The sequence below is a fragment of the Clytia hemisphaerica genome, unplaced genomic scaffold (assembly GCF_902728285.1).
Source record: "Clytia hemisphaerica strain Z4C2 unplaced genomic scaffold, Clytia hemisphaerica genome assembly, whole genome shotgun sequence".
Taxonomy (NCBI): Eukaryota; Metazoa; Cnidaria; class Hydrozoa; order Leptothecata; family Clytiidae; genus Clytia; species Clytia hemisphaerica.
In genome coordinates, this window is record NW_027104114.1 from 1,391,517 (window position 1) to 1,419,370 (window position 27,854).

Consider the following 27,854-nt stretch of genomic DNA (forward strand, 5'->3'; position numbering starts at 1 on the left):
CAAACTGATGCTATCTCGTAACGTATATTATACTATTATATAACACCCATATTACTGTATTTCACGGATTAAAAACGACTTAGACTAAAATTGTACAACGTTTTTTATAAGAACATCTAATATTTTTGAAGCCTTCGGATGCTCTTATTTTCATCAGGTGTAAGTATTTTTGCCCATTTTCCTAAAAATCGGGTGTTTCAGAATCCACAATGCTATAAAATGTTCTTAACTTACTCTTAACATTTTGACCATCGAAGCCTTGTCTTCTTATAAAGTTTACTCTTATGGAAAAAATTATTTTTTGGACCTACCCCGGTGGGGTAGAGGTCCTATAAATTAACCGATGTCCGTTCGTTCGTCCGTCTGTTACCAGCTTTTCTCAGGATTGGCTCATTAGTTTTTTCTGATTTTTGGCACAATGATGCAAAATGGCAATGCCCAAAATGTGACGGAGCCCGATTTTGGAAAAAAAAAATCTCCGGCCTAAAATACCGGAAATATGCCGGAAAAACTGTTTTTTGGCATTTTCTCGAGATTTTATCATTAGTTTTTTCTGATTTTTTGCTCAAAGATGCGTATTAACAATGTTCAAAACATGGCCAAGTTCGATTTATGAGGAAAATTTTTTTCCGGCCGAAAATACCGGAAATATGCCGGATATCGCCGTTTTTCTGGGTTTTCATTGGACTCTTCCTTATAGCAATGCCAACCATCAAGGATGTTTCAATTTTCAATAAAATTGATTTTTGAAGCCGGAACTATTTAAAAATTGCCGGAACAATCTATTTTCGCCGGAAAGATAGTATTTCTTGAATTTCTCGAGCTGTACTTTATATTTTTTGAGACGGAGCCTGATTTTCGAAAAACATTTATTTCCGGGCGAAAATGCCGGAAATATGCCGGAAAGACCGGTCTTTTGACATTTTCTCGAACTTTCATCCCTAGTTTTTTCTGATTTTTTTGCAGAAAGATGCGTATTAGCAATGCTCCAAACATGACCGAGTTCGATTTTTGAGAAAAATTTTTTCCGACCAAAAATGCCGGAAATTTCCGTTTTTGCAGATTTTCATTGGACTTTTTCGTTTTATGTCTTTGTTTTTTTTTTTCAAACAAAAACATTATTTATAAGAATGTCCACAATTAAACATGGTTCAATTTTCAATGGAACTGATTTTGGTACGTTTTGGTATAGGAACTTTCTAAAAATCGCCAGAACAGCCGAGAATCGCCGAAAAATGAACTACGGCTAAATTTGAAAAATAACCGCAACAATGAACAACTTGACCAACTAAGAAACGTGAGGAACAACCTCAAATCGACCATCCGAGGAGCGAAAAAGAAATTCCTTAAGAACCTCCTAGCTAACAAATCCTCAGCCGAAACATTAAAGGTCATCAACAAATTTGTTTTTCAACTCAACTGCCATGAGGACAACAGGAAGAAATGCAGGAGACCTCTCAAAATCGTTCATTGAAGAACTACCCGAACATCCAGACAGCTTCCATCTCCGTCCTGCTACGTACGATGAAGTTTCGAGAGCTATCCAGAAACTTAGATCAGATTGTTCCACCGGACCCGACAACATCTCTTCAAAATTCATCAAGCCAGTATCCCAATATCTCACATCACCTCTAACCGATATCATCAATAACTGTATCCAATCATCGACCTTCCCAGAAGAATGGAAAACTAGTCGATTTTGCCCAGTTCCCAAAGTCACCGACCCCCAATCCTTGACAGACTACAGACATCAGACAATCAGCATCTTGCCAATCTTGTCAAAAGTCTTTGAAAGAATTATCCTCAAACAATTAACCGAGCACATCGAAGAAAAATCGATTTACCTCGAGAGTCAATCTGGTTTCAGAAAATCGCATTCAACTATAACCGTCCTACTCAAGCTGAAAAACGATATTAAAGTTGCAATGAGCAGAAGCGAAGTAACGCTATCTGTATTTGCCGATTTCTCAAAGGCTTTTGACACCGTTGACTATCGAACTTTAATAAAACAACTTAGTAACCTTGGCTTCTCTCGAAAAGTACTTTATTTGATTAGAGATTATCTATCAGAACGCAAACAATACGCCCAAATCGACGATAAATCATCGAGCAAATTAGACGTACAGTTTGGCGTTCCACAGGGGAGTATACTTGGCCCGATCTTGTTCAATTTGTATGTGACCACTATAAACACCAACGGCCCGAGCACATACCTGCTATATGCCGATGATACTACGCTACTCCGACACACAAAGATCCAAGAACTGCAGAGCGCCATCGAATCGGTCCAAAATGAAATAGACAACATCAACCTTTGGTCTGAGCAAAACAATCTTTGTGTAAACACAAAAAAGACAAAAATGACAATCTTTTCGACCAGACAACTTGCACAACGCCATTCCCTCGCGGAACTCGTCATGGTTATCAAAAGCGCTGGACAGGATATTGAACAGGTCAAAAATTTCAAAATTCTCGGTGTTAGATTTAATGAGCATCTAGACTGGACTGAACATGTCAACCATACCATGAGATCTTGTTTTGCCACGTTAGCAGCTTAAAACGATTCAAGAACACCGCATCATGGCAGCAGCGCAAAATGCTTATGGAGTCACTGGTTCTCAGTAAACTGACATATGGCATCGCTTTACTATCCGATGCTACAAAAGCCCAGATTAAGCGTCTTCAGAAAATCCAGAACGCCGCCGCTGGCTTCGTGCTCAAACGTTATGCCAGAACCAGCGACGTAATCGATCTCGAATGGTTACCAGTTTCTTGATGCTTACCAGTTGGTTGATCTAACAATCGCCAAGATTGCCCATAGCGCTCTCCACAACCCCAGCTGGCCGTCATACCTCAAACTCAATAGACGACCGGATCCAGACAGAGAGCTCCGAAATGGTAATTTGGTCGCACATGACATTGAGGACACATCTCGTCTAACTGGCACCTTTGCACATGAAGCCGCAAAATGCTTCAACAACTTGCCTGTTGATATCAAACGAATTGACAAAAAGGAAAGCTTTGTTGATAAATGCTGGAATTTTTATTTTGATAGGGCGCTAGCCAAATCTCTAAGCTAGTTCAATTCAACCTCGAGTCACAAACTTAATCAACATAGTCGATCTAGTATCTGATACTTACGTGTAGTCTTTACCATTTGCAGCCTAGTCTATTTTCTAAGGTCGTTTATTTTCAATCACTTGCTATATATTTGGACTCACTCTTCTTGTGTTTTCTAGCCCTCCAGCGATTCTAGCGTTCCCCTTTTGATATATTTATTTTATTTTAATATTTATTTTATTTTATCTAAAACATTGTTCTAGCATTTTATATTCCTAAATGAGACCGAACCTATATTCTATTTTACCGCAGCCATTCCACAATTTTGCCATCACAATATCAAATTTAACCGAATGATTTTAGTTTTGATGTTAATTCGATGTTGCGCTATTACGTCTAGTCTATTCTACATTCGAATTTTCTTCTCAGTTTGATCTCCTATGAATATATTAAAATATTATCATATAAGTAGTTTTTCTCCCTAATATTTAATATTTACTATTTCATTGCATAACTAGGACTTTGACAACCTACACAATTCGACCTATGTGATTTTTTATCTATATCATCTTATCCGACGAACCTATTTTTCAGCGTCTACTATATTAGGTTGCCCATTGATTTACTACATATTTCTATACTATGTAGCCGACCAGCCCACTAAGCTTTCATAAGTGATTTAGCTGTCCACTTCGTATCAGTTTGAATCGTAGAATTTTATATACATTTATATACATAACATATACATAAAATATTTCAACTTCTTGTAAGAAGAACCAATATACTTTTGGAGATCAAGAAATTAATGATGAAAAAAAAATAATAAAATAGAATAAAATTTTTGATAATTTGCAGATACTAAGAACCCAATTTCTTAGGAAATCCTAAAAAATGGATACTTACAAAATTAATCAAGTAATACCCGGGGTACTAGGTTGCGAGGTGACGGGTATGTCCGAGCCAAACGTCGAAAGGCTAAATTTCGAAGTTTTGCCCCTTTTTAACTCTTTTAAGTCCTTTGAGAGACAATTTTTCCCAATTTTAAGCACATACCCGACACCCATTTTCCCTCAGTACCCCTCCCCCCTTAGGCATAGGCGTAGCGAGATACCCCAAAATTTATGATGGAGTGCAGACGTTTATGACATATTCATAATCTTTTGATAAAACAAAGACAATAATTACAGTGTCGCGAAAACCGCTCTCATCCATAAATTTTCCAGGGTATCTCGCTACGCCTATGTCTTTCAGTAATAATCTATATAGAAAATTTCTAGCATCTAATACAGTACCGTAGCCAAGAGGGGTGCAAAATTTGTGTAGGAGAGAAGATTTTTATGCCATTAAACGATCTTTCAATATCATGAATAGGTAATTACAATGTCATAAAAATCTGCTCTCCTACACAAATTTTGCGCCCATCTTGGCTACGCTCTGCTAATAGCATTTTTGTCTCATTCTCCGTCCTCCAAGAAAAACTGAAAGATATATGTTTTTACTATAATACAACTCTAGAACTTCAGAACTAAATCTAATAATGAAGTTGTGTATGTTGATTTTCAAAATATTTTCAGAGTATTGCTCAATCAATGACAACTTTGTTTATTTTGATTGAAAATATGACAAAAAAGGTTGTACACATTATACTTCCTATATTAAAAGTTTTGACAAGCTACACACTACAAATGTAAACAATATATTTCATACTTTAAAGTAGGTACACGCAAAAAGTAATAATCGAAGGCTAGAGTCAAATTTCCTATTGAGGACTACCCATTTGTTTCCTACATAAGTTACGTGACTCACGTTGTTTTCATGCAAATGCTAGTTTGGAAGTAACATTTACATCCAGAAATATGAAGATGTAAAACGTGAAAACCCCATGAGGGCACCTAGGCAAAATTGGGTTCGGGGACGTGCTGCTAGTCAGGGTCACTTTTTAAGCTCTGAAGATATCGGACACGGTCCCAAATTTACTAATTTTCAAAATGTGTATCTGACAGGGTTGACTTTTGGTTATTTTGGACAATTTTCAGGGTGGATATTAGAAAGCTTTTCAATTTTTCGTCAATTTTTCCTCCTGTCCTCCAAAATGCAAAATTTAAGGCTTCACTTTTTCTTGCTTGGGAAAGGTTGGCGATTCCCCTCTAGCCTCCGGTTTATAAGTTGATATGTAGAGTAAATTCAAGAATATTTACTACATTCTAAAGCCCATCCGCTGGTTATGACAACGATTTTCATAAAAATTATGAAGATTTTTTTTCCGTCAAAAGATTTTACCCGAAAAAGTTTTTTGAAATTTCCAAATGTATGGCGTCTGATACAGGCAAATCTGGGTGATAATGAACACCATTATTCTATTGCCCAAGAACTGCACCGTAATTTTTCCGTCTCTTATGATCTTCCTTTATAAGTCTGTATTTTGTTGAGCGTTTCAAGTTTTTAAATATGGTGGTGTAAATCCAGGGATTAAGAAAAGCGTTAAAACACGATATAAAGTCAGCGAATAAAAATATTGTCTCCAGAGTTTCTGTGCGTACTTTTGTCCCATCAACATAAAACAAGTTTATTAAAATGCAAGCCACGATAGGTAGAAAACAGACGACATAACATAGAACCAAAACAGTTACTTTCCGTGCAGCTTTCATTTGTAATGATAGGGTCTGTTGGCTGGCGTTAATTTTTGTGTTCTGGAAATTCTTTAAAGACTGTTTTGTGCGTTTGATGTATAAGATGATGAGAGCGTAACAGACTAACATCACGAGCAAAGTGATAATGAAAATCGAGTTGATGATGGATACAAAGACCTGGGGAGAAAAAAAAAAGAGATGCGTGATACAAAGTCTGAATTTTAGACCTCTATAGATACCTTATCGGGGAAAATTTTCGTCGCGGAAAAATTCGTCACTTGCTGGCAGTTGATAAACGCATTAAGGCCGGGGAAAATTTTCGTCGGGGAAAATATTCATCGCATGTCCAAAATTTTGTCACTTTTCCCTGACGAAGTTTTCCCCGATAAGGTATAATTTCTATAGATAGATAGATATATGCCATTCGAATCATTCGAGATGGGTCCTATTCCCGAAAGAGTAGAACTCAAAGCGTTGACAGTCACTGCGATTTGACAGATGCGAGCTGCCAAGCCATGGAGTATACCATGACACTCGAACGACGCTGGGAAAGCGATGCTCATGCAATGCCGAACCTTTTGAGCGCCACGGCACGTCACAATGTCTGTCTAATCTACCCACACTCTTGTATCAGAGTAATGATACCCAATTTCCCTCAAATGGCATGGGTTGACCCGGGCGAAAATGGCCCCCAGCAGAGCTTTTTTGAAGGGGCGCCGAAGAGCATGGGGTGCCAAAAGAGATTTTTTTTAACTCAATCTTAAAAATCATACTTTATGTGCCTTAAACTGCGCCCCAGGACCAATTTGCTGACAACAATATTGAAATTATATATTTTCGCTTCGCTCGTATTACACATAGTTTCTTTTAGTTTCTCTTCACTCGAGCAAGTGTCAGATTTATGGTGGGGCCTGTTTTTCCCTTTTCCATTCATCATCAAGATATATCTCCTCTTATCCACTAAATATTCCCTTCCTCTTTATGCCTAGGCAAATGAATTAGTAAAAGTTTTGAAACTGGTGGGTGGAGCGCCACTTTGGAAAATTGGGGGGGGGGGGCCATTTAAAAAAATTGACTTTGGCCCCTCCAGAAAAATTTTCCAACAAGGCCACTGATAGGTGGTATCTACCATATGCCACGAAGCCTGACCTTTTTAAGGGAATTTACTTTTATGTTGAATTTCCCGTGTTTTAGTATCGCGCAATCATTATCGGGAAAGGCATAAATTTTGTTTTCCGCCAAATAAAATTCCCGCCAATTTTTTTACGTTAACTTACCTGTAGTAGGAAGAAATAACTTAAAAGAATTTTTGATACCCCCCCCCCCTTAATTGCAGAGCTTTAGCACGAGCAAAAAGTGAAAAGTCTAGTACCTTTAATAGGAAGAAATAACTTATCGAGGTGACCATCGGAGGTAGCAGCCATGACCCCACAACACAAAATACTAATGTCTTCATGGATAGAAAATCTTCTTCTGTGGTTTCTCGTGCCAAAATAAAACATTTATAGAAAGCTATCAATGCCACGTTTAGAGAGGTAATGCAGAATAGACTGCTCACTCCTATAACGTAACAGAAATTATATTGAGAAGTGAATTGAATCATAAGTCTAAGTTGTCTTCCATTAGATTTACAGAGGTGCAGACACGAACTCTCATTTAGAGGGCAATTCTGATCTTTTTAAGGGGGGTTTACAGGAAATGTTTCTGGTAGCCTTACCGCTGAATTAATTCATTTTAATTAATTCATTTTGTTATAATATAGAAAACTAAACACCCAATAGAAGACCAAGATAGATAGTAGAGACTATCAAAATGTTCTGAGTTTATGGGAAAATCGGTAGGGGATTCCACCGGGTCCGTATTAGAGGGAGGAGGAGATAGCATGACATACCTGGCGCTTGGAAATTGCAAACATCTGGGTAATAATTCAAGAACTGTTCAATTCCAAGGAAAGGGCATATTAAAAGTCCAATGATGAGATCATTTGATGCCAGAGATATCAGAAGGATATCTGAACGATTTGTTCGTGTTGATTTGAAGATTGATACAAGTGCAATGATGTTCCCTAGAGACGAAAGAAAAAGTTTATGATTTTTCATTCTAATTTGAATGTTGAGAAAAATAATGTTAATGTTCCCTAGACGAATGAAAAATCTTGTGAAATTTTCCGTACAAAACGGTAACTCCTTGAAGTCCCACCAGCGAAATTTTGGACCTAATTCAGAAATTTGGCACGCTGAAAAGATAGAGCTTTTAAAGAGCTTTCCCCCCCAACGGTACCAATCATTAACGGTTTAGCTATCACCTTCTATTCAGAGTTTAAATTTTCCAGTGGTGTAGGGGTCCCTGGCGGATCTGTGACACAGGGGTGTATTAACGTTATTTTGGCTTGTTCCCATTAATGGGTGAGATTTTTACCGCAAACTGCTGCAATACCAATGCAGATAAAGGCTACACCAAAAGCATACTTGATTCTTCCATCAATGATAGTGAAATCCAATTCACACATGTTAACAAGTTATTTGAATATTCGCCAGACTTCTGACTTTAAAAACGTTGTTCTGGGTTATCTGTCTAATCGATTGGCGCTATCCTGAGATGCTGTCCTGTCCTGATTCATTAAATTAATAAAGTATTGAAATTACTTGATTACATCTTGCAAGATCTTAAGTCGAGTAAAAAGGGAGTTTCACGGAGGTGTTTGGCGGAGAAGCGTTCTTTGGGAATGGCGGAATCACCAGAAAATTTGGACTCGGAAAATTGGGCCATTTTTTTTCCAGAGAAACGGAATTTAGCAAAAATTGGTCCGAATTTTGGCATCAGATTCCACCTAAGCTCACATCTCCCATACAGTAAATCAAAATTTATAAATTTTACTCATATATGGACAAACAATTCCAACGAAATCAAACTTAACAACACAAAATAATTCACATTCAGATGTCTGATCCAACGCAACGTTATATCTTGCAAAGTATTTTACTGATGTTATGATTTCATTTTCAATTATATTTCAAATATTTGAAAGAGTAATCAGATGGTTTAAAATATTTGGCATACAGAAACCACCGATGATCTAGAAGAAGACTTAAAAATAATTGTGTCAAACTATTTTCCTAAAGTCGAGATAACGTATTACTTCGAATAAACGCCTACCCCCGTATCACAATTTGAAATTACAATACTTCTTACTAAAAGAAAATAAGCTTTTAACTTGAATATCTCGAGTTTAAAAAAAGGCTAGACAAAAATATTTTGAGCTCCCCCCCCCCCAGGACTACCATAGAGGAAATACACATGCCAAATATGCACAAACCATCTGATTTTTCCTTTAAAAGTTAATTGAAAGCGAAAAAATATAGGCTTTAATGTTTGACCCTGTTTCAGAAATATTGAAAACTACAGACACTAAACATGACCTTAACGGAATATTCATATATTTTTTGCACTGTGAAATATGCGTTTTTTATAAGAATACCCAAAGCCTTCGGATGCTCATTACTTTTTTAGCTTTATGCCTAAAAAATATTCTTATTTCAAACATTTTGGAAGTGCCTTTGTGATTTTCTTAGAAATTGGGTGTCTCTTAAGAGTCTGCGAAGCCTTAAAAATGTTCTTAACTTCTTCTTAATATTAAGGCCATCGAAACTTTTTGTTTTTATATAGTTTGTTCTTATAAAAAATGTGTATTAAATGTCATAGTTGGATCGGTTTTCAGAAATGAAACTCTTGATAGTTTCGTGATGTGGTGTGATACTGTTTTTCTTCTCCGGGCAGATTCTGATTACTAGGCATGGTACGCATATGGTTAGAATTGATGTTAGATAGCACAGTAATTGCCACCGCAGAGAGCCTAGAGCGACCGAGGATGGCGTTCATAGCTTCACGCATAAGAAAGTTGGGCAAACATCTCATAATTTTGAGTGCGTATTTTCAGTATTTTAGTTCTGCTTAAATGGTGTCCCGGTAGCATCATAGTCATTATAAAAAACCCCGGTCTGGAAGGCTTTTGTTTATTTCTATTGTTAACAGTTAGAGCTTGCGTTCGCTAATCGACTTGTTTTGCATACTTTTTGATCATGTGATTGAAAACTAGACCAATCCCAAGAGGAGAATTTGGTAACGTGATCAAAAAGTTTGCAAATCGCATCTTGCCTTTTATTTATAACAAAAGAAAATTTGACAATAAAGCTAAAACAATACATTGCCAGACCAGTGTTTTTTATAATGACTATGGTAGCATTCTTATCTTGACTGTCTCTCTATTGTTTTATCATCATCGTAAAGAATTTCCGGAGTTATTTTGATCTGATTACCCATTTAAATGGGAAATTCCCTTTTTTCTACCACAAGTAGTTATTAAGCGCTCCGCGTAGGTTAAAAAATCACTCAACAGAAAATATTTGCATAGTTATGTCACTCAACCCACTTAACGTGTAAAATAACATATGAGAGCAATATCTTTAAGGCGTTGGAACACAAAAAGTTTTTTTCGCGTTGGTTCAATGCAACACTCAGTAATTTCTGAAATTTGTGGCTCAAATTGTTCATACTTTGTTCTTAGGTTTTGGTCAAATTTCAGCCTTGTATTTTTATGAAATTGTTCTTATAAAAAAGCGTTTAAGGCATGGCACAGATGTCACTCTAAGTAGACGCCAAAACAAAATGGGCTTTACTTTTGAAACTATAATAGACTGGAGTCGTTTATAATGCGTGTAATACTAATAATACCAATACTAATAATAATAAAACGGGATTTAGTATGTATAAACGACTGGAAGAATCCGGTGTTCCAGCCTTATAGATACAGGGGCTAGCTACGCAGAAACTTGCGTAGCGAGAAAACAATTTATCAAGCAATAACAAAGTCTCAAAACAAAATCAACTCAAATGAAAAACTTTCAATACACAAATCCACACACATGTTTTTCTCAAGAATTATTTGGAGCGGGAAAAAATTATAATTGCAAATATTGACACTTTTCTTTTATTTGGAGTTAGTGCACAAAGGTTTCTAGACGACTAAAATTGTTCCCTTTATTACTTTTTGCTTTATTTCTACTATGTATGAATTAGTCGTCTAGCTTGCTAGACTTAAACTATAACTGTAAATCACTCCCTTGGCATATTTGTTAGCATTTGAAGACTGAATTTTGTCTCAGATGAGAAGCCACTCTTGATAAAAATTACTGTAGGGCTAATACCATTCCTTTTGAACGCAAATTCCATGTGTTCGTTTTGCTAGTATAAGACTCTAAGAGTTTTTCTAGGTATAAAGAAAAACAGCAGTTGAATGTGTCGGTAATTGGTCGTTAAAGTCTTTTGATTTCTTTTATAAATGTATCAAAAGAAATTCTAAGCTCGCCCGATGAAATAAGACTTTTTAGTAGAACTCGATTATTAGATAAAACTTCGTCCACGAAACAAGTTTGTCATGAGGGATTTATAAATAGAATTTTGTATGTTTGAATGTTTGTAAATATGCATTATGCATGAGATAGAAATATCTCAACCAGATATAGAAATTCAGACATTCTTCAGCGAGCGTTCGTCCGGACAAGACGTATTGAGGAATCACGGATTGCGTGGCCATCAGACCTAGGTTAGCCTGGTTCCACAAGTGGACCCCGTTGACACCCGGTCTGACTGCCATGCGCATCCACAAAGAATGCTGAAGCAGAGTCGTTTAGAGACTGGACCGTAAGGTTGGGAAGTGCCTGGGTGAGACAGGTGGTGAATCAAACGGGGTGAACTGCGGAGTTACGGGGTTCTCGCGCAGAGTTAACAATAAAACCCAAGTCGCAATAAACTGCAATGAGCGGCGACGCCTGGACGCAGGTGAATTATTGACATTTAAATTTGTTTGTTTATTGTGTGTAACTTTACCTTATCATTTGGATGGATTGAAATAAATATGCACGAGCCGAAAAACTCTTGTCTACTTTGTTCTACTGTCACTCTGAATTCCACTGTACATTCAAGTCCTCCCCGTCTTCTAGCGGCGGGTCAGATCTTAAACGCCTGGGGCATAAAAATAAATATTCGCTTATCGCGCCAGGAGAGGACTGCGCAACCTCTCCCGCGCGACAAGTTTATGTTTCATTTCGTTATCCGTTCACTTTTGTTTTGAAAATATATTTTCTCAAGCCAGAAAATGAAAATTTTATAAGCACACACGATTTGAGACTCAATTTGTAGACATAAAGTCGTTGGAGAATTTTGGAGGAAAGTATCAAACAATAATTCACCTTATAAAGAAAACATTGATTGAAAAATTTTATTATTTGATGAAGGATTGCCAAGCGGTTTACAAGCCTTTTTTATTCCAAATATTTCTTACACTGATGTCAGAAACAATAAATCTCGTCTCATCTAATTTCTAAAGCTTAAATGTATGGCAAGCGAAAATCACAATTTCGAGAAAAACTAGGTTTTTCTGCCAAAAACATGGGTTTTCTTCTGTCAAAAACCTGGTTTTTCGGGTGAAAACCCTAGTTTTTCTAAAGAAGACACAATAAGATCTCAGAAAATTCAAGTTTTTTGATAGAACATGTCTCCTTTGGTCAATGTTGTTTTGATGAATTACTAAAAGACAAGAAATCTCGGTTGACGAGAGATAAGATTTGGAAATACTTATAGAATGACAAAAAAGACGGGGGTAATGTTATTATAATATGGGTAAAATTGCCCCTTTTTTAACCTGACTGAAATTCGAGCCGTTACTAGCAACCCTGCGGGGCCCAAGGCGCCGAGTATGCACCTGGCACAGTGACAAGCCGTTACTAGCAACCCTGACCTAAGCAATCCCGAACAACAAAACCCCCGGAAAATTTAAATTGTCGGAATGTGCAATAGATAAACATAACCATGAATTTCTGGAAAAAAAAGACCAATACGCTTCTTTTCAGAAAATCTAAGTTACTTATTCGAATTTTACGGCAGACGATTTTTCGATATTAAAAGCGATCATTTAAAAGCGCGATTGACAAACCTGAGTTTTCTCTTGAAAATTTATAAGCTCCAGGAAAACCGGGAAAACCTAGGTTTTCTACAGAAAAACTAGGTTTTTCACCCTATATAAATGAGCCAATAAGATTTCACCTATGGATAAAAGAGCTCATTAAAAATGCACGATATATGAGATTATGAGTATGCATACATCTTAACTTTTTTAATCGTATGGCGAGCTTGGTTACAATAGCATACTTCTCCTGTTTCTTTATACCGTCCATGCTTTGACGGGGCTTATTTCGTGGGTAAAAATCCTGTAAATTAGGAACATGCAGCTTGCTTGAAATTTGGATGAAGATGACGCCTGACTGGATTTCACCGAATAAGTCTATAGGGACTCGAGCCAGGAACTCCTTAGTCAGTACCTTCCCACTAAACCAAATTATTTATTTGATCACAACGTCCATATAACGTTAGATTAACGTTGAAACAACGTTGTGTGCCAGCTGGGAATGAAGCAATTAGGCAAATTTGCTAAATAATTATCTTTTAAAAGATAATAAGCAGGCTCGGCCCGAATTGAAACGCTCTAATAAAAAAAACTTAGTATGTCAGTTTTTATAAAACAAGGATTATAATTTGTCGGGGTCATTTTTCTGATTGTTCAAATCAATAATTTTTTCAGTTTTTTATTTCAAATAAAATATATCATAAAGTTACAGAAGTGATACAAAAAATATTACTTTAAGGAAATATTAGGTCATACAAAAATATGAATTTTGGGCAAAAAAAATTTTCAGTTTTTAAATCAGATAAATTTTTCGGTATACTATAGGTTAATTTCAGAATTTTTCTCCTAAGTAGTCTAAAGTTCATTTGCTACCATGTAAAAACCACTATCAAGGGAATAAGTCGATTTACGCTGACATGGTTTCCATATGGTATAAAAAAGAGTACACTCTAATTCGTAATATTCATGACGTAGTTTTTCTACAGAAATACCAGTAGTGCCAAATTTTTGAAAAACTTATTTCTAGTCTGAATCGCAGACCTCTACAAAATCGCAGGTAGTATAAGGAGCACGAATCCGTTAGTGGATGTCAGCAGTGTAACTTATCTCTAGCTTAGATACTACTGGGAAAAACCGGTGCCTTTCCGTAGAAAAGATTACGTAATAAATATCATGAATTACGAATGGGCTTTAACTCTTTGCCACCACCACCAACAAGTTGTAGTTCAATCTTTACGCAATGGAACTCTTTTTGAAATAACAGTGGCAAGTTTAGATCTGACATCCAAAAAGTCATTACCATTTGGGTCAGGTACAATGCCTTGTAAATCGAAAGCCAATTCGACTCCTCTCTCGAAAATCAACAAATGCGAGGAACCTCCAAAGTGGAAACAACCAATTCCATCACCTAAAGAAATAATTAAATAAACCATTAATTGTATGGTCAGACATTTTTGCTGTTGGACTTGAAAGTGTCGGACTTTTGACAACTCTCCAGTGGTACGACTTGATATTTTTTATCGGGACACCCTGTAGTTTTAGCATCATAGATCCTTGGAAAAAACAATAGTCTCGCATGCTAGATGACTTATTCAGACAGAGTAAATGACTTATTCAGACAGAGTAAATTACTTATTCAGACAGAGTAAGTGACTTACTCAGGCCTCGTAAATGACTTATTCAGACAGAGTAAATTACTTATTCAGACAGAGTAAATGACTTATTCAGACATCGTAAATGACTTATTCAGGCTTCGTAAATGACTTATTAAGACAGAGTAAAAGACTTATTCAGACATAGTAGATAATAATAAAAAAATAGTCGAAAACAAAAGTCGTGGTTTATAGAAACTTCTATAAACCAACAACTACTATTGTATTATTATGTAACACCTGTGTGTATTACTATATCAATAAATGATTATGAAGGACTCCAGTCCAAACAGACCTTAACCATTGAGTTTAAAGCCCGAAGGGCTAGAGGTAAAACTTTAACCCTTCTCAGGCAAGAGAAATTGAAGCCACTTATTTCCCATCCAAAACGCGCATAGAACGCGCCGTAATCATGACGACGGATTGTATCTAGCGGTAACTTTGTTTTGGGAAATCTAGCGATAAATTTAATAAGTTTCAATCCGGTGTTTGTGTAAAAACTACGCGCGGGCGTTGTGGAGGGAAATAAGTGGTTTCATTTCCCATCCAGGAGTCTCGCGTCTAGCCCTTCAGGCTTGAAACTCAATGAACATAGGGTGTAAGGACCGTTTTTAGATTACAAATTTCTTTTTATAAGCAACTCTCCAATATTTGGGTCCTTGAGTTGCTTAGCATTCTAGTTTATTTTTTGAAAAATATACTTTGACCACCCCTAAATATACTATTTATGCTCATAGGGTCAAAGACTATCGTTTGCCATGGTTAAATTATCTAAAAAGCCTTTACTTTATGAGACAGTGAAAAAAAATTGGCATATTTAAGCCTTCGATCCTTAGCGCGGGGGGGGTACTAGGGTTGTGTGCTGACGGGGGTGCCGCCTGACTTTCAAACTTTGGGCCCTTACCGGTACTAAAAAGGAGAAAACAAAGGAAAACTTTGTGAATTTTACGACCCTTTTAGCGGAACAAATTGACCAAATTTCGATCTTTCAGGGGGTAAAAAGTTGAATTTTTCCTATTTTTCCGACCCTTAGTTGGAATGAAATTTGATTTTCTGATTTTCCGACCCTTAGCGGGACTTTGGAAGTCCAAAAAGGTGACCTTAAGGGCGGCACATAGCGTACCCACCATTTGCTTAAGTACCCCCCCCTGGGACCCTTAGCAACCTTGCAAAAAAAATGTGTAGAGAATAAATAAATTGACATCTACCTTTTTTCACTTGTCTAGTAACACTGGCATCAAGTGGTGACAAATCAACGGTCGACACATCCACCATACCAATAGGGATGAAAGCCACGTGACCAATACTTGGATTCTTAGTATCAATAATGATCACACCACGTGTTGCCATATGCGCCAAGTAAGGTTGTGATGCGATGTAGTTAGCTTGACTGTCTGTGTAGTAGGGTTGCGAAAAGTAAGTTCCAGGGACAACCTACGAAAAGCAATATGGGACCCAATTAGTGATTTTTTTGTCGCTGTTTCGACAATGATTTTGTCTTCTAACAAAGGGTTCTTGTTCCTTTCTTTAGTGGGTCGTACTTTGCGTGAATTAATTGACCGCAATGTCGCGAATTTAGGCATGTTTCGCGAAAATTAGCCCTAGAGTTGCGATGCGAAGTAATTGGCTCCGAAGTCACCATAGAAGGGTTGTGGTAAGTAAGTTCCAGGAAAACACGATCAAATGAAACTCCTATTAAAAGATAACTTTTTAAGAAAGAGGAAATTTAGATTAAATTCCATTCGGAAAAAAACTTTGTCAAGCTTCCCGTAAGTTTTAAATTAAAAATCTCCTCCAACAGCTTTTAGGCTCCAACCCTTTATCAGTCTGAATCGCATACTATCAAAACCGCCGGTAGCATAAGGAGCACAAATCCTTTAGTGAATGCAAGCAGCATAACCGTTACCGTTTATTAAATTTTAAAAATTATATCGTTGATTTTAGGCTCAAAATTCAAAGCTTACAACCCTTTTGACATCGACCTTTTTACATCGTTCGCCTTCTTTATGACGCATGCCTGAAAATAACGGCAATAAGAGCCAGCCGTAAAAAGCCGCAACAAAGGTGTTCGTAAAATTCCAATTATTTACCTTAGCAACCTTAACTTCACCAGAGACGGGGGCATGGAAACGATGATAGGTGTGGGGGCTCAAAAATCCTTGATAAACAGTCCCACCAATAAATCTTTCAACGTATTCTTCAGCTCCCTTCAAAATGTATTGCAAGGAATAGGGCTGTGATTTGATCCAAAAAGCATCATGTCTTTGAACTGAATATGCAACTTGGTAGGGAGCATTTTCACAAGCATTGGCAACAACCAAATCGTTATCTGGAGATGCAATAGGACGTCGGCCAGCTGGTCCTTCTACCAGATTTCGAGTGAAAAACTCATCAAATGAGTTAAAACCCCAATGTCCTCTTGGATCATCAGGGTTGCACACAAAGATTTCAGCAAAGTTTGGCATCTCATTCAAAGCTGCTGGAGTAAACCAACCACCTAAAAGAAAAATACATTTTAGTTCAAGGAAACACATTAATTCCATTTCTTAACAAACCTGATAGCTTTACTTGTGGATAGATAGATATTTGTTGTGATTTGTCTTGTATTTTGTTTTGTGGGTTTTATTCTCTATGTTTCCATTTTGACTAGTTGAAGGTTTCGTATACTTCTTGACTATATATGTAAAGGCCGGTCTCCACTTTCGCGCGAAATAGGCGACAGTTTTTTTCTTAACCTATTTTGCCTGAAGAAAAGATTACGTCATAACATAAAAAAGTTTCGCGCGATCAAAAAAAGTTGAAGGAAGTTCTCCTTTTTTCATCCGTTACGTCAATTTTGACCAATGGAATTGCTTCATTTTTCAACCGACCAATGACCTTACACAAACGTCTAAAAGTTTTTGCTTCTGTCGTGCGAAAGTGAAGACCGGCCTTATAACCATACCCATTTTGTCATATGTTGGTTTGTTTTGAGGTTAACTGGTTCCCATTTGTGACTCAAGTTTCCCTTTAAAAGGGTCTGAAAACTTGTTCGGGCTACAGTGTTATGTAGATTCCCAATGGCTGTAGCATGAAGACAGAGCATCCAGCTACAGTGCCCAGGGTTATCCTAAAGATGCTCAAAAGAGTCCTTGATGCCTCGATGGCTTGATAATAAAGGATAAGTGGAGTGATCCAGGGAAAGGAGTGGAGTCGTCCCCTACCTTCGGGTGGACAGCTAGAGAAAAAAGATCCTTCGGGTCGACCTGGACTGCGGTTGCAAACTTACTTACAAGATTCCCAAGAAGAATGGTATACTACTGAGGTTTTTAAAGGTTTTGTTTTTAAATAAAAGTGATATCATTTGCTTACTCCTCAATTTTAAATTACAAGCTTTTTGGTATTGAATTGACACGGATGTGGAGCAAGATTGGTCAGAAAGAGGAAAAGAAAAGCATTTTTTGCTTATATCAGCACAATATAACAATAGGCAGACACTGTCCTGATATGAAATATGTGTCTGATATGAAACGGGAACACTTATGTTGCATTTGAACTCACCAACGAAATCTGGATCCTCTGTTAAGACGCTAGTTGATGCATAAGTTGTCAAATACATTCCATAATCGTCCAAGATAGCTTTGAATAATTCATTAATTCGGTTTTTAATGAAACCAGCGAAACCTCCAGGTGTTCCCATTGCGCATGTCAAGAGAGCTCCAACTGGGACCGGGATCTGAATATCTATAGTGGAAAAAATGAGAATTAGTTACTTTGATTTTTAGTCGATAATCGATAATAGACCTAGGAGATTGTCTATATGATAAGTGAGTTTTTTCAAAGATTGCTATTGTCAGCAGAAATCAGCAAAATACGAAATGTTGCAAAAAAGTGCTTACGTCAGCAAAATTAATTTTTTTTTTGCAAAATTATCCTTTTAATGATGTGCAACTTTAGTCCAAATTTCATGTTTCTACCATTAGCCGAACTGGAGTTATTTTAAAAAAAAGTTTTGCTGACGTTATCACTTTTTGGTTTTAGCGGTTTTTCGCGAAAATTAAGGCGTAAACAATTATGTAACACCTCTACAGGGAAACTTTATTATAGTATCATTCGTAGTAAATCATTTGGTTTGATCATTACCCGCCGGATAATGTTTGCCAAAAATATGGTAATTTTCATATTAATACTGAAATGATTTGAAATAACCGACAGTTTTGACCCAAAAAGTCAAGGACAACAAAAGTGATTTTTTAAAGGAATAAAAACCCTTCCTTAACTGGAAATTTTTGGCCGCCTCACAAACTTGCTATAGGAGGCGCCTCGTTTTGTATTGTGATAAGTTTAAATCTTATAAACCACGGAGACACAGATCACAGATAGAACATCCATTAACGACAAAAACAATAGCGTCATCATTCCAGCCGCGGCTTTCTTAACTATCAAAAGAACTGCTAAGGTAGCAGACAACGTCGTTTCAACGTGCATCCTAACGTTATATGTGGACGTTGTGAACATGAGATAAACGTTGAAACAACGTTGTCTGCCTGTTGGGTGTTCCGATCCAACTGTTTCCATTAGAAGAGAAGAAGGTTTACTCACTTTCATCTTCAATGAATCTTGGTGCTTGTCGAATGGTGATGTTCAACCAAAACAAGAAATCACGAGCGTTCATTTCAGAATCAGAATTGAACATTGTACACATCACCTGTTTAGAGAAGTGGTGGAAAAATATTTTGTTGGTTTTACCACTGTTTCATTGCTCATTCCACTTTCAAATTTCCAGGAAATTATAACTAAAGTCTGTTCACGATAAGTGTGCACTCTTTTTTCGTTTACTTATAACTTTTGAAGGAATTCTTAAATCTTTATAAATTTGGTATCGTTGGAAAGATATTTGCGAGTGGAACAACTTGAAATAAAAAAGTCTTTAAAAAATTTTTAAAAACAAAGATGAAAATGAAGATCTTGTAGAAAAGTGATATAACTTTCATTTCCACTGGAGAGATTCTTTGATCTTAGGAGGTCATCACTGTGAAGAAGTTTCACTGAAATATTTATTCAATATAAAGTTATGATACAAAGTTAGTAAGTGATTGACCCCAAAAAACAACAGAAAACAGCAGAAAACAGAGTTTTTAGACGACAATTAGCTTATAACTTTGTTTGATATCTTTTGACTGAATGATTATTTAGAAATTTTTTCACAGTAATGACGTTCTATGATCAAGGATTCACTTCAGTGAAAATGATAGCTATAGCACTTTTCTATAATTGGGAATTCATAGGCTGCTATCGCCCGTTATAGGGATAGCAAACGCGGGAGAAAAAAAAAGCGCAGATTTTACGATCATCACGGCGGGGAAAATAGTGGCGGTAGTGTTTGGAACAAACACTGAAAACACCTCCGCCACTGCTCACTCCGCCCCAAGCTAAACTCTATTTTCAAATTTATCGCACCTCCTAAATTATTCCTCTTTTTAGTGACATTGTATAGACGATAAGATCATCCAGGAATTTATAGGTTGATCGAAAATGCATGAATCTGATTGGTCTAAAATGTGTATCATTATACTCACCATAGCAACATCTGGTTCATTGCCAAATCATTGACAACCGGTAAGAAAAGTGTGGCAGGTGCAATTTTACTGACATTTCTTGCAAAGACTTGAATTTCTTCATCCACTGAATGTGTATCTGGGAATAATGCAACCAACTTTGCGTACTGTTCTGCGTGTTTCACCTTGATAAGAAATATTATAAAGTGGAATTATTATCTACAGTATGGAAACAGCGGTGTAGCTATCTACATTCATGGTCGTAATATTTGAGAAAAAAGGGAAATTTGGAAGCGCTCTAAAAAGGTACGGTTTTAACTCCGAGTTTTAACGCCACACTTAGGTTCTAAGGATCCAAAAGTTCAAGAATGTTCCAATACGGCTCAGAATATTGCCTGGAAGTCTATAAACCCTCCCGAATTGAAATACTCGAATAAATTTATCAATTAGCCCAAAAGCGACGTTCTCCAAATTTCGAAAAACGAGAAAATAAGCTAAATTCTGATTGAATTTTGACCATGATTGTAGTCTGTACACAGACCTGATATCTACGTCTAATTTCAAAATTTATTGCCGTAGAGGCCGTACTAGGAAAAGATAAACGTGAGATACACTCTGGTACAAAGTAGTAGCTACTGGGACCGGGGGAACCTTGGGATTTCTAATTTTCTTTCCCCTCGTAGTGTTACTAAACCTTAACCCCCCCCCAAACCAAAATTCAAAATACTTCCTACAGCACTAAGGGACATAAACTTGTTACGCCCACATATGACATCTTTGTGATGACTTTAAGAAAGTCTTCTAAAAAAAATTCTTTCCTCAATTTTCAAAAGGTATTAAACTCGTCTGTCTAAATGAGTCGCAGTTCAAGTTTCCCTTGGACTTTTATTTTGGACTTTTTATCTCCCTGGATTTTTCATTTTTGGGTTATTCCAGAAAAATTCTGTAACTCTTATGTTGAGGAAGCTCGACGTCCAGGGTGGTCTAGAAAATAAAAATCCCCCCCCCCTGGTCTTGTTTTTCGAGTGTAAAAATCCACATAAATGAGGTGAAAAATCAAAAGGTCCTGAAAAATTCCAAAAAAAATATCTACGGCGGTCACCTTTACCAGAAAAGATCTCCTTAACATAGGGGGGTACAAATTTCTTTTTCATTGTCAGCCCCTTTTACACGATAAAACATTTTAATGAGAACCTACCTTGTATTCCTCAAGTCTTCTTTTAGCCCATTTCATAATGGCTACTCTGTCTTGTGGAATCCATTTTCCGATAAACAGATTTTGTCTCTTCGGTCTCTCGCCAGCCATTTTGAAAGAATTTCTTGTTTTTTATGAGTTGATATTTTCAAGTCTGTTTGAAGTTTGTTGCTTCCTAGTTATAGTTGTTCCACCTGAGTGAGGTGAAGTTTCGTGGACCAAACGAACCTTTTTATATAGAAACTGGTTTCGATAGATTCTGATGTCCTAGGGTGATCGGCTTATTGTCTCGCCATGACAAAAGATCCCAGGAGGAGTGTTTGCACTCCTGTATTTGGTTTTACTTGGTGAAGTTGAGCTTCCCCACAGTTATTTTTCAATAGGCAATTCTGCCCCTTACAACCCCTTCTGCTAATTAAAGCTCTGTAGAGGAGTGGAGTATTGTGTAATTCAAACATGAGTTATGTTAATAAGGTCAGAGGGTAGGTTTCGAGAAACCTGTTCAACCTGTTTATAACAAAGCATAGATTGTTTGCGAAGAGCCAATAGGAGAGGGTTTATTATTAACGTCTTTAATTTCTATTTTCGTTGTTACAGATTTGGACCCTTGTTTATTTGGAAAACTGGAACCCAGCTGGCACACAACGTTGTTTTAACGTTTGTCTAACGTCCATATTACGTTAAATGAACGTTGAAACAATAGTTTGGGCCTTGTTTATTTGCAACTGTGTAAACATATAATTCCCCAAACATGTGGGACAGTGTTGTTTTTTCGCAGTCATTTTACAGTCAATTGATATTTTTTGGTTCGTAAAAACTTTACGAAATGTTATTTTTACATCAAGCTGCTCGTCATAAATTATAAACCTATCTTTTAAATAGTTAATCCAGAAACAGCTTTTATTCATAGACGAGTCTTTCGATATTGAGACATTGGACTTTTCCAGAAGAAATTTGAATATGAGGGGTAGAGGACATTTTAAGAATTTTACCCCCTCGGAAATTGTAACTTTTGATCCCCCGGACCGCAGGTCTAACCCCCTGGACAAGCATTAGTTGACCCCATGGACAATCAAAATTACCCCCAAACAGAGAAAGTTTATCCCCCCGGACTAGGCAAATTTTGTACACTATATCCTCCAGCCCCCAATGTACGAACATTTTCTGGAAGATCCCATTGTTGTGCCAGTCTATAGTTTTTCTTGGCACGGCAATTATTATCAGCCTTGGTCTGCCATTTCATCAAATTCCCAGACATCTCTTTTAAGTCGTACTAAGGAAACTAATATTGCTTGGCGAGAACTAGTTTTGGTGAACAGAAAAACTCCTAGAATATTTTAATACACAGATTGCAATAATAAAGTTTAAATCAAATTACGCTTTTACTCGAAATTTCTTTATTTCTGATGGGTTTGAATAATTTGTTAATACTAATAAAAGTAATTAAATCTGAATTGTAAACCAAGTAACATGGGAATAAAATCACGTGAACTTTTTCGAGTAATCACATGTTTTGACCATTAAGTTTAAAGCCCGAAATGCTAGAGTAGAATCTCTAACCTTTCCCAGGCAAGAAACAGAATGCGCCTAGAACGCACCGCAATCATGACAATGGATTTTATCTAGTCCTCCCTTTGTTTTTAAAGACTGCATTTTTGAAATCTAGCGATAGATTTTACTAATCCGACGTTTGTGTAAAAACCACGCACGGGCGTTTTGGATGGGAAACAAGTGGCTTCATTTCCCATCCAGGAGTCTCGAGTCTAGCCCTTCGGGCTTTTGGCGCGTTCTAGGCCCGTTCTGGATGAGAAATAAGTGGCTTCACTTTTTCTTGCCTTGGAAAGGTCAGAGATTCTACTCTAGCCCTTCGCTAACACTCGGTTATCGCTCCTTTTTTTAATTAGCTCGCACAACACTAAACTTTTTTTCAAAAATTAAAATAAGAAACAAAGAAAAACTATTGAATCAAATTGAATCGATAAATGGCTTGAATTGAACAGCAAACTCCATATAAGAAAGACAATAACAATACCACCCTACCGAACTCTAAAATAAAAACTAGAAGAATATTCAAGTACACGTATGTAAGAGGAGACTGAAGTTATTCTAGTCTTGGCTGCCATCTTGATTAATGTCTTATGCACATTTTTCCAAGGTATTATTATTTTAAACATAGTGAGAAAAAAGCAATAAGCTTTAACTGTATTGAGAGGTTGCAAGGAGATGACCAATCCATTCTTAATTCTAGAGATCAGTGGATCCTACTTTACTGGAAAAGACATTGTCTTGATCGTTAAAGACTTGATTGATAAAAATAACAAAAAACAAGTTTTGAAAGACAAGATTTGGTAACCTGATAACAGCTGTTCGTAATTTTCTTACGCGCACGGTAAACCTCTGAAGGTGCTTGAAAATTATACATCTGAGGAAAATAGTCCTCTCGCAGAAAATTCTAAAACAAGAATCTTGTTGTGCGCCGGAAAATTAAAAACTGATACGGCGCCCTATTCATAAACACAATCACGCAACTTTGTTGTCGTTCCCAGTCCTTTTAGATGAGCGCTGTCTTTACGATTTTGAGATTGCATATTCGTCATATTGTATGTTTTCACCCATCCCTTTAGAGCTTCAGCGTGGTGGGCAGAAAACAACCACAATCTGATCTCAGGTTAAGATTTGGAAGCTCGAAGTTCTAAAAATATATTAAGCCGGGTTTTTATTTGGCTTTCATCAAGAATCTGCGCACAGTTCTAATATTTAGAGGATAAATTGAAACAACATGACCTGTTGAGAGATGTTCTTAACATAGAATGGAGCCGGGGAAAGGAACTACAAACATACGAGATGTCCAAACCGTAGAAAAATAAGGAAAAATACACGTGTTGCAAAATTATATCAATGCAGTCAAAACATGTGATTGCTCGAAAAAGTTCAAGTGATTTTATTCCCATTTTACTTGCTTTACGACTTACAGCGGATAACTAACTTTATTAGGGTGTATTCTCACTGTTGCTTTAAAGTTGCTTGAAAATATGGGAACTAAGAATTGCACGATTTTCTCCTTTGTCTCTAATTATCTAAGTTTGCACGATCGTTGTGATTGTGTTTCAAGCAAACTTCAAGCCGAACGACATAGGTGTAGCCACAGATATCTGTAAAGCCCGAAGGGCTAGATAGGCAACTTTAAGCTTTCTCCAGCAAAAAAAGTGAAGCAAAAATTTGACTTTTTTAATTTCGTGCCGATGGATAGGATCTAGCATTTTAATTGTTTTCGGAGCGCGAGATCAAAAAAAATAGGCGGCAAACGCTATTTCACATCTCTCAAACCGGTGAAATTGCATATATGTCACGTGACTTTGGTAGGAAATCCTTCCAAACATAGGCTTCACTTTTCGATAAAAGCCGCAAATCTAGCCCTTCGGGCTTTACAGATCTGTGGGTGTAGCGAGATACCCTGCAAATTTTATGGATGAGAGCGGTTTTTAAGACACTGGAATTATTGTCTTTGTTTTATCAAAAGATAATGAATATGTCATAAACGTCTGGTTTTGTGTTGATGGTAAAACAATACTTTTTATCAGTGAGAAGGCAATCCTTGAACACTGTGTATATCAACGTGAATTCGTTGTATTTTGAGCCTAACAATGAACGGCTTAAATTAGCAGAGTTCATTGTTACAACATTTTAAATTTTAAGTTGCTTCGAAACCTACGTCAAAGAAACAAAGGCAATGATGTATGAACGTTTCACGTATATCAGCAAGAAGTAGTAAAAATTATTTTCTTTTTTGTAGACTTTCATCATTCTATCAACAAAACATTTTTATGATTTAGACACACGTTAATGCCATTAGCTTGAAACTTTCAGTATGAATACACCCTTAGTGTCAATAAATTTGAACCAATTAGAAATAAATGTCATGTATGCACATAAAAATTTCGAGTAAATAGTCCGGGAGCCAAACCTGAAGAATGACACTTTATGAGACTGGGACCTACCAAAACAACTTCTAACGAGGCACAAACTTTGTGTTATGATAAAATTTGATGCGATACACCAGAAAAATTTCTTGTCAACTGTATTTAGTATCATTTTCGACGCTTCAGGGGGTAAAAATGCCCATTTTGTTGAATTTTTACATAATTTGAGCAATTTTCACTGCTTATCTCGCCTAAAAATATCTGCGAATAGTTTTAACTTGATCTTTGTGTGATATACACAAGAAAATTACAATTCTGACTTATAACTCTCACATACAAGGGTGCAGTTGGAGAAATCAGGGGGTAAAATTGCCAATCTTTTATCGTTGTTATTGATTTTTGGGCCTATATTTGACCCATAAAACAGTATTAAGGTGTGCAAAGTTTGATTTTTAACTACTGGAAACATTGATATTTTTGGTAGGCAATAGAGGAAAGCAATTTGTGATTTTCATTGTCCGTCATCCAGGGATACAGGTGGAAAATCAGGGGGTAAATATGCCAATTTCTAGTTCGCATCCACCTGAGTTTGGACGAGGGGTAAATCACTCGAAAAATTATCGTACATCTCTATAAAAAGTCAAAAAAAAAGTCAAAAAAGTCAAAAGAAAAGTCAAAAAGTCAAAGAAAAAGTCAAAAAGTCTTATAAAGTGTCAAAATTCAGTGAAAATACCCAAATTTTCCCTATTTTTCCCCAGGTAAACCCCCAAAAATAATTTTTCGCAAAAATCTTTGCCAATGATGATCACCAATCTATCTTGAAACTTTTGGCAAAGTTTCAAAGCAATTTATTCATGAGATATAGCAAATTATATCATACATGGAAAGATATTTTCCTTAACAAATCCTTACAAAGGGCAAAAAGTACCTCCTAAATTCGGGCCCAGTATGAAAAATTGACCAGGAGTTAGCTTTGGGGACCGACCATTTCTTAAACTAGGATAGTTGAGGATTCCAAAAATGTATAGTTTATCCTGTAGAATCTTTGGTTAAGCAAAAGTGCTTATTTATGGAGATATAGGATTTGGCTCCCGGACTAAAAGGCATGATTTGTTTTTAGACTTTAATTTTGCAACCTTTTTATTGACGTTTTTGGGACCCGAATATTCTAGAAGACTAGAAATTACGACCCATTGAACTTTTGAATTACCGTGATTTTAAAACTATTTCAGGGAGAGAAGGTTTCATTGTTCAGAATTTTTGAGACATTTTCGAAATGTGCTAAAAAGTTCCCTTCTTAGGGGCCTTCCAATGCTCAAATCAGTTCTTACTCTTAGGTTCCAAATGAACGCCCCCGCTTGTTAATTTTTCAAAAAGTTATGATGATCTAAAAGGCCTAGATAGAGTGATAAAGAAAGAGTTACCTTTTCAAAAAAGGAGGCGTCGAGTTGCCGCTGACTGCAGTTAAAATGTTGGCAATCTTAAGGGGATCTTAACCAGATGGTTTGATGATTTTTGTCTATAAATTTATTTCAATGATCCTAAGCGAAACCTCCTTAACTATTATCTTAACTTTGAATATCTCGTACCCCAAGACAGTCACGTTTTTGAATTTACTTATGATCGTGATACAACCACAGATATCTTATATATAAAACACTAGATAGAGCTACTCTATATTTCCCAAGCAACGGCAGGTGAAGCATAATAATGCGCCATCTTTGTCGCAAGTAGGTCACAGTAGATCAGTTCGGTACCGGCAATTTGTTCAACCAAGCAAAAAACTCCTGAATGGCGCGAACCAGCGAGCCGAAAGATAGATACAATCGGATTGAATTGCCGGCACCGAACTATGGTCTACTTATCAAAGATGGCAGATTATTTTGCTTCAGCTAGGGACGGAGTGGCTCTATCTAGTGTTTTATATAAGATATCTGTGGATACAGCTCATAAGCGTTATCAGAATCATTAAGAAACGACCTGGGTTCTAGTCAAAAACAAACGTTAAGCAAAAATATCTAGACTTGTTGCTCAGGCCCATTCAAGGCAAAATATCCCCAAACCATCTGGTAGCCCTGAATGGAAATGAGCTTCAATCTTGTCCTTCATAAAACTCGATTAGTAAAATATTTTTGACCTAAATTTGTTAAACCCTTTAGTTTCTCAATAGAATGTCTCGCGTGCAAGAATGTTATTTGGTTTATCGTCAAAGGATCAAAATAAAAAATCCCTTTACAGTGTTGACGTAAAAATAACAGAAGATGTTGTAACCAAGAAAATATCGATTGACCGTAAAATGACTGCGAAAAACAACATTCTTCCAGATGTTGGAGGAATTATATGCTAACACAGTTTTCCAGTTTTCCAAATAAACAAAACTCCAAATCTGTAAAATCAAAAATAGAAATTTTAAGCCGTTGATAATAATTTGGATATAGGGTCTATATGTTGTTTTACAAACTACCCTCCTATTGGCTCTTTGTAAACATTATATCGTTTGTTTTAACCAGTTTAAGCAAGTTTGTGATAAGACCAACCCAATAACCTTAACGCAACTCGTGTTTGACTTGCAAAAAACTCAAGCCCTCTATAGAACTTAAATTAACCAAAGGGGGGTTTGAAGGGACAAATTTGTCTACTGGAAATCTATGGGGAAGCTCAACTTCACCAACTAAAACCAAATACAGAAGTGCAAACACTCCTCCCGGGGACCTTTTCTCAAGGTGAGACAAAAATCCCATCACCCTAGGAAATCAGAATCTATCGAAACCAGTTTCTGTATAAAAAGGGGTTCATTTGGTCCACGAAACTTCACCTCACTCAGGTGGAACAACTATAACTAGAAAGCAACAGACTTCAAACAGACTTCAAAGTATCAACTCATAAAAACAAAAAAATT

At 36.7% G+C, this 27,854-nt stretch overlaps 1 protein-coding gene and 1 long non-coding RNA gene across 2 annotated transcripts; both read right to left on the reverse strand.

Moving 5' to 3' along the window:
- Positions 1 to 13,314: 13,314 nt before the first annotated feature.
- On the reverse strand, positions 13,315 to 19,887 carry LOC136813434 (uncharacterized). Its single transcript, XM_067069956.1, has 6 exons — positions 19,862 to 19,887; positions 18,885 to 18,990; positions 17,844 to 18,026; positions 16,394 to 16,800; positions 15,512 to 15,737; positions 13,315 to 14,059 (listed from the first exon to the last, which is right to left on the reverse strand). Exons 1-6 carry the CDS (start codon positions 19,862 to 19,864, stop codon positions 13,878 to 13,880), a joined length of 1,107 nt encoding a protein of 368 aa, XP_066926057.1. The 5' UTR covers positions 19,865 to 19,887; the 3' UTR covers positions 13,315 to 13,877.
- A 26-nt stretch (positions 19,888 to 19,913) lies between these two features.
- On the reverse strand, positions 19,914 to 21,567 carry LOC136813442 (uncharacterized). The gene is made up of 2 exons (XR_010847471.1): positions 21,039 to 21,567; positions 19,914 to 20,025 (listed from the first exon to the last, which is right to left on the reverse strand). It is a non-coding gene; the product is annotated as an uncharacterized lncRNA (long non-coding RNA).
- Between the last annotated feature and the right edge of the window lie 6,287 nt (positions 21,568 to 27,854).

Excerpts from the sequence above, each read along its gene's own strand:
- LOC136813434 (XM_067069956.1), bottom strand. Across the intron at positions 16,801-17,843 it reads AGAGGATCCAGATTTCGTTG|GTGGTTGGTTTACTCCAGCA; the intron begins GTGAGTTCAAAT and ends TTTTTCTTTTAG. Across the intron at positions 15,738-16,393 it reads GTGAAGTTAAGGTTGCTAAG|GTTGTCCCTGGAACTTACTT; the intron begins GTAAATAATTGG and ends TGCTTTTCGTAG.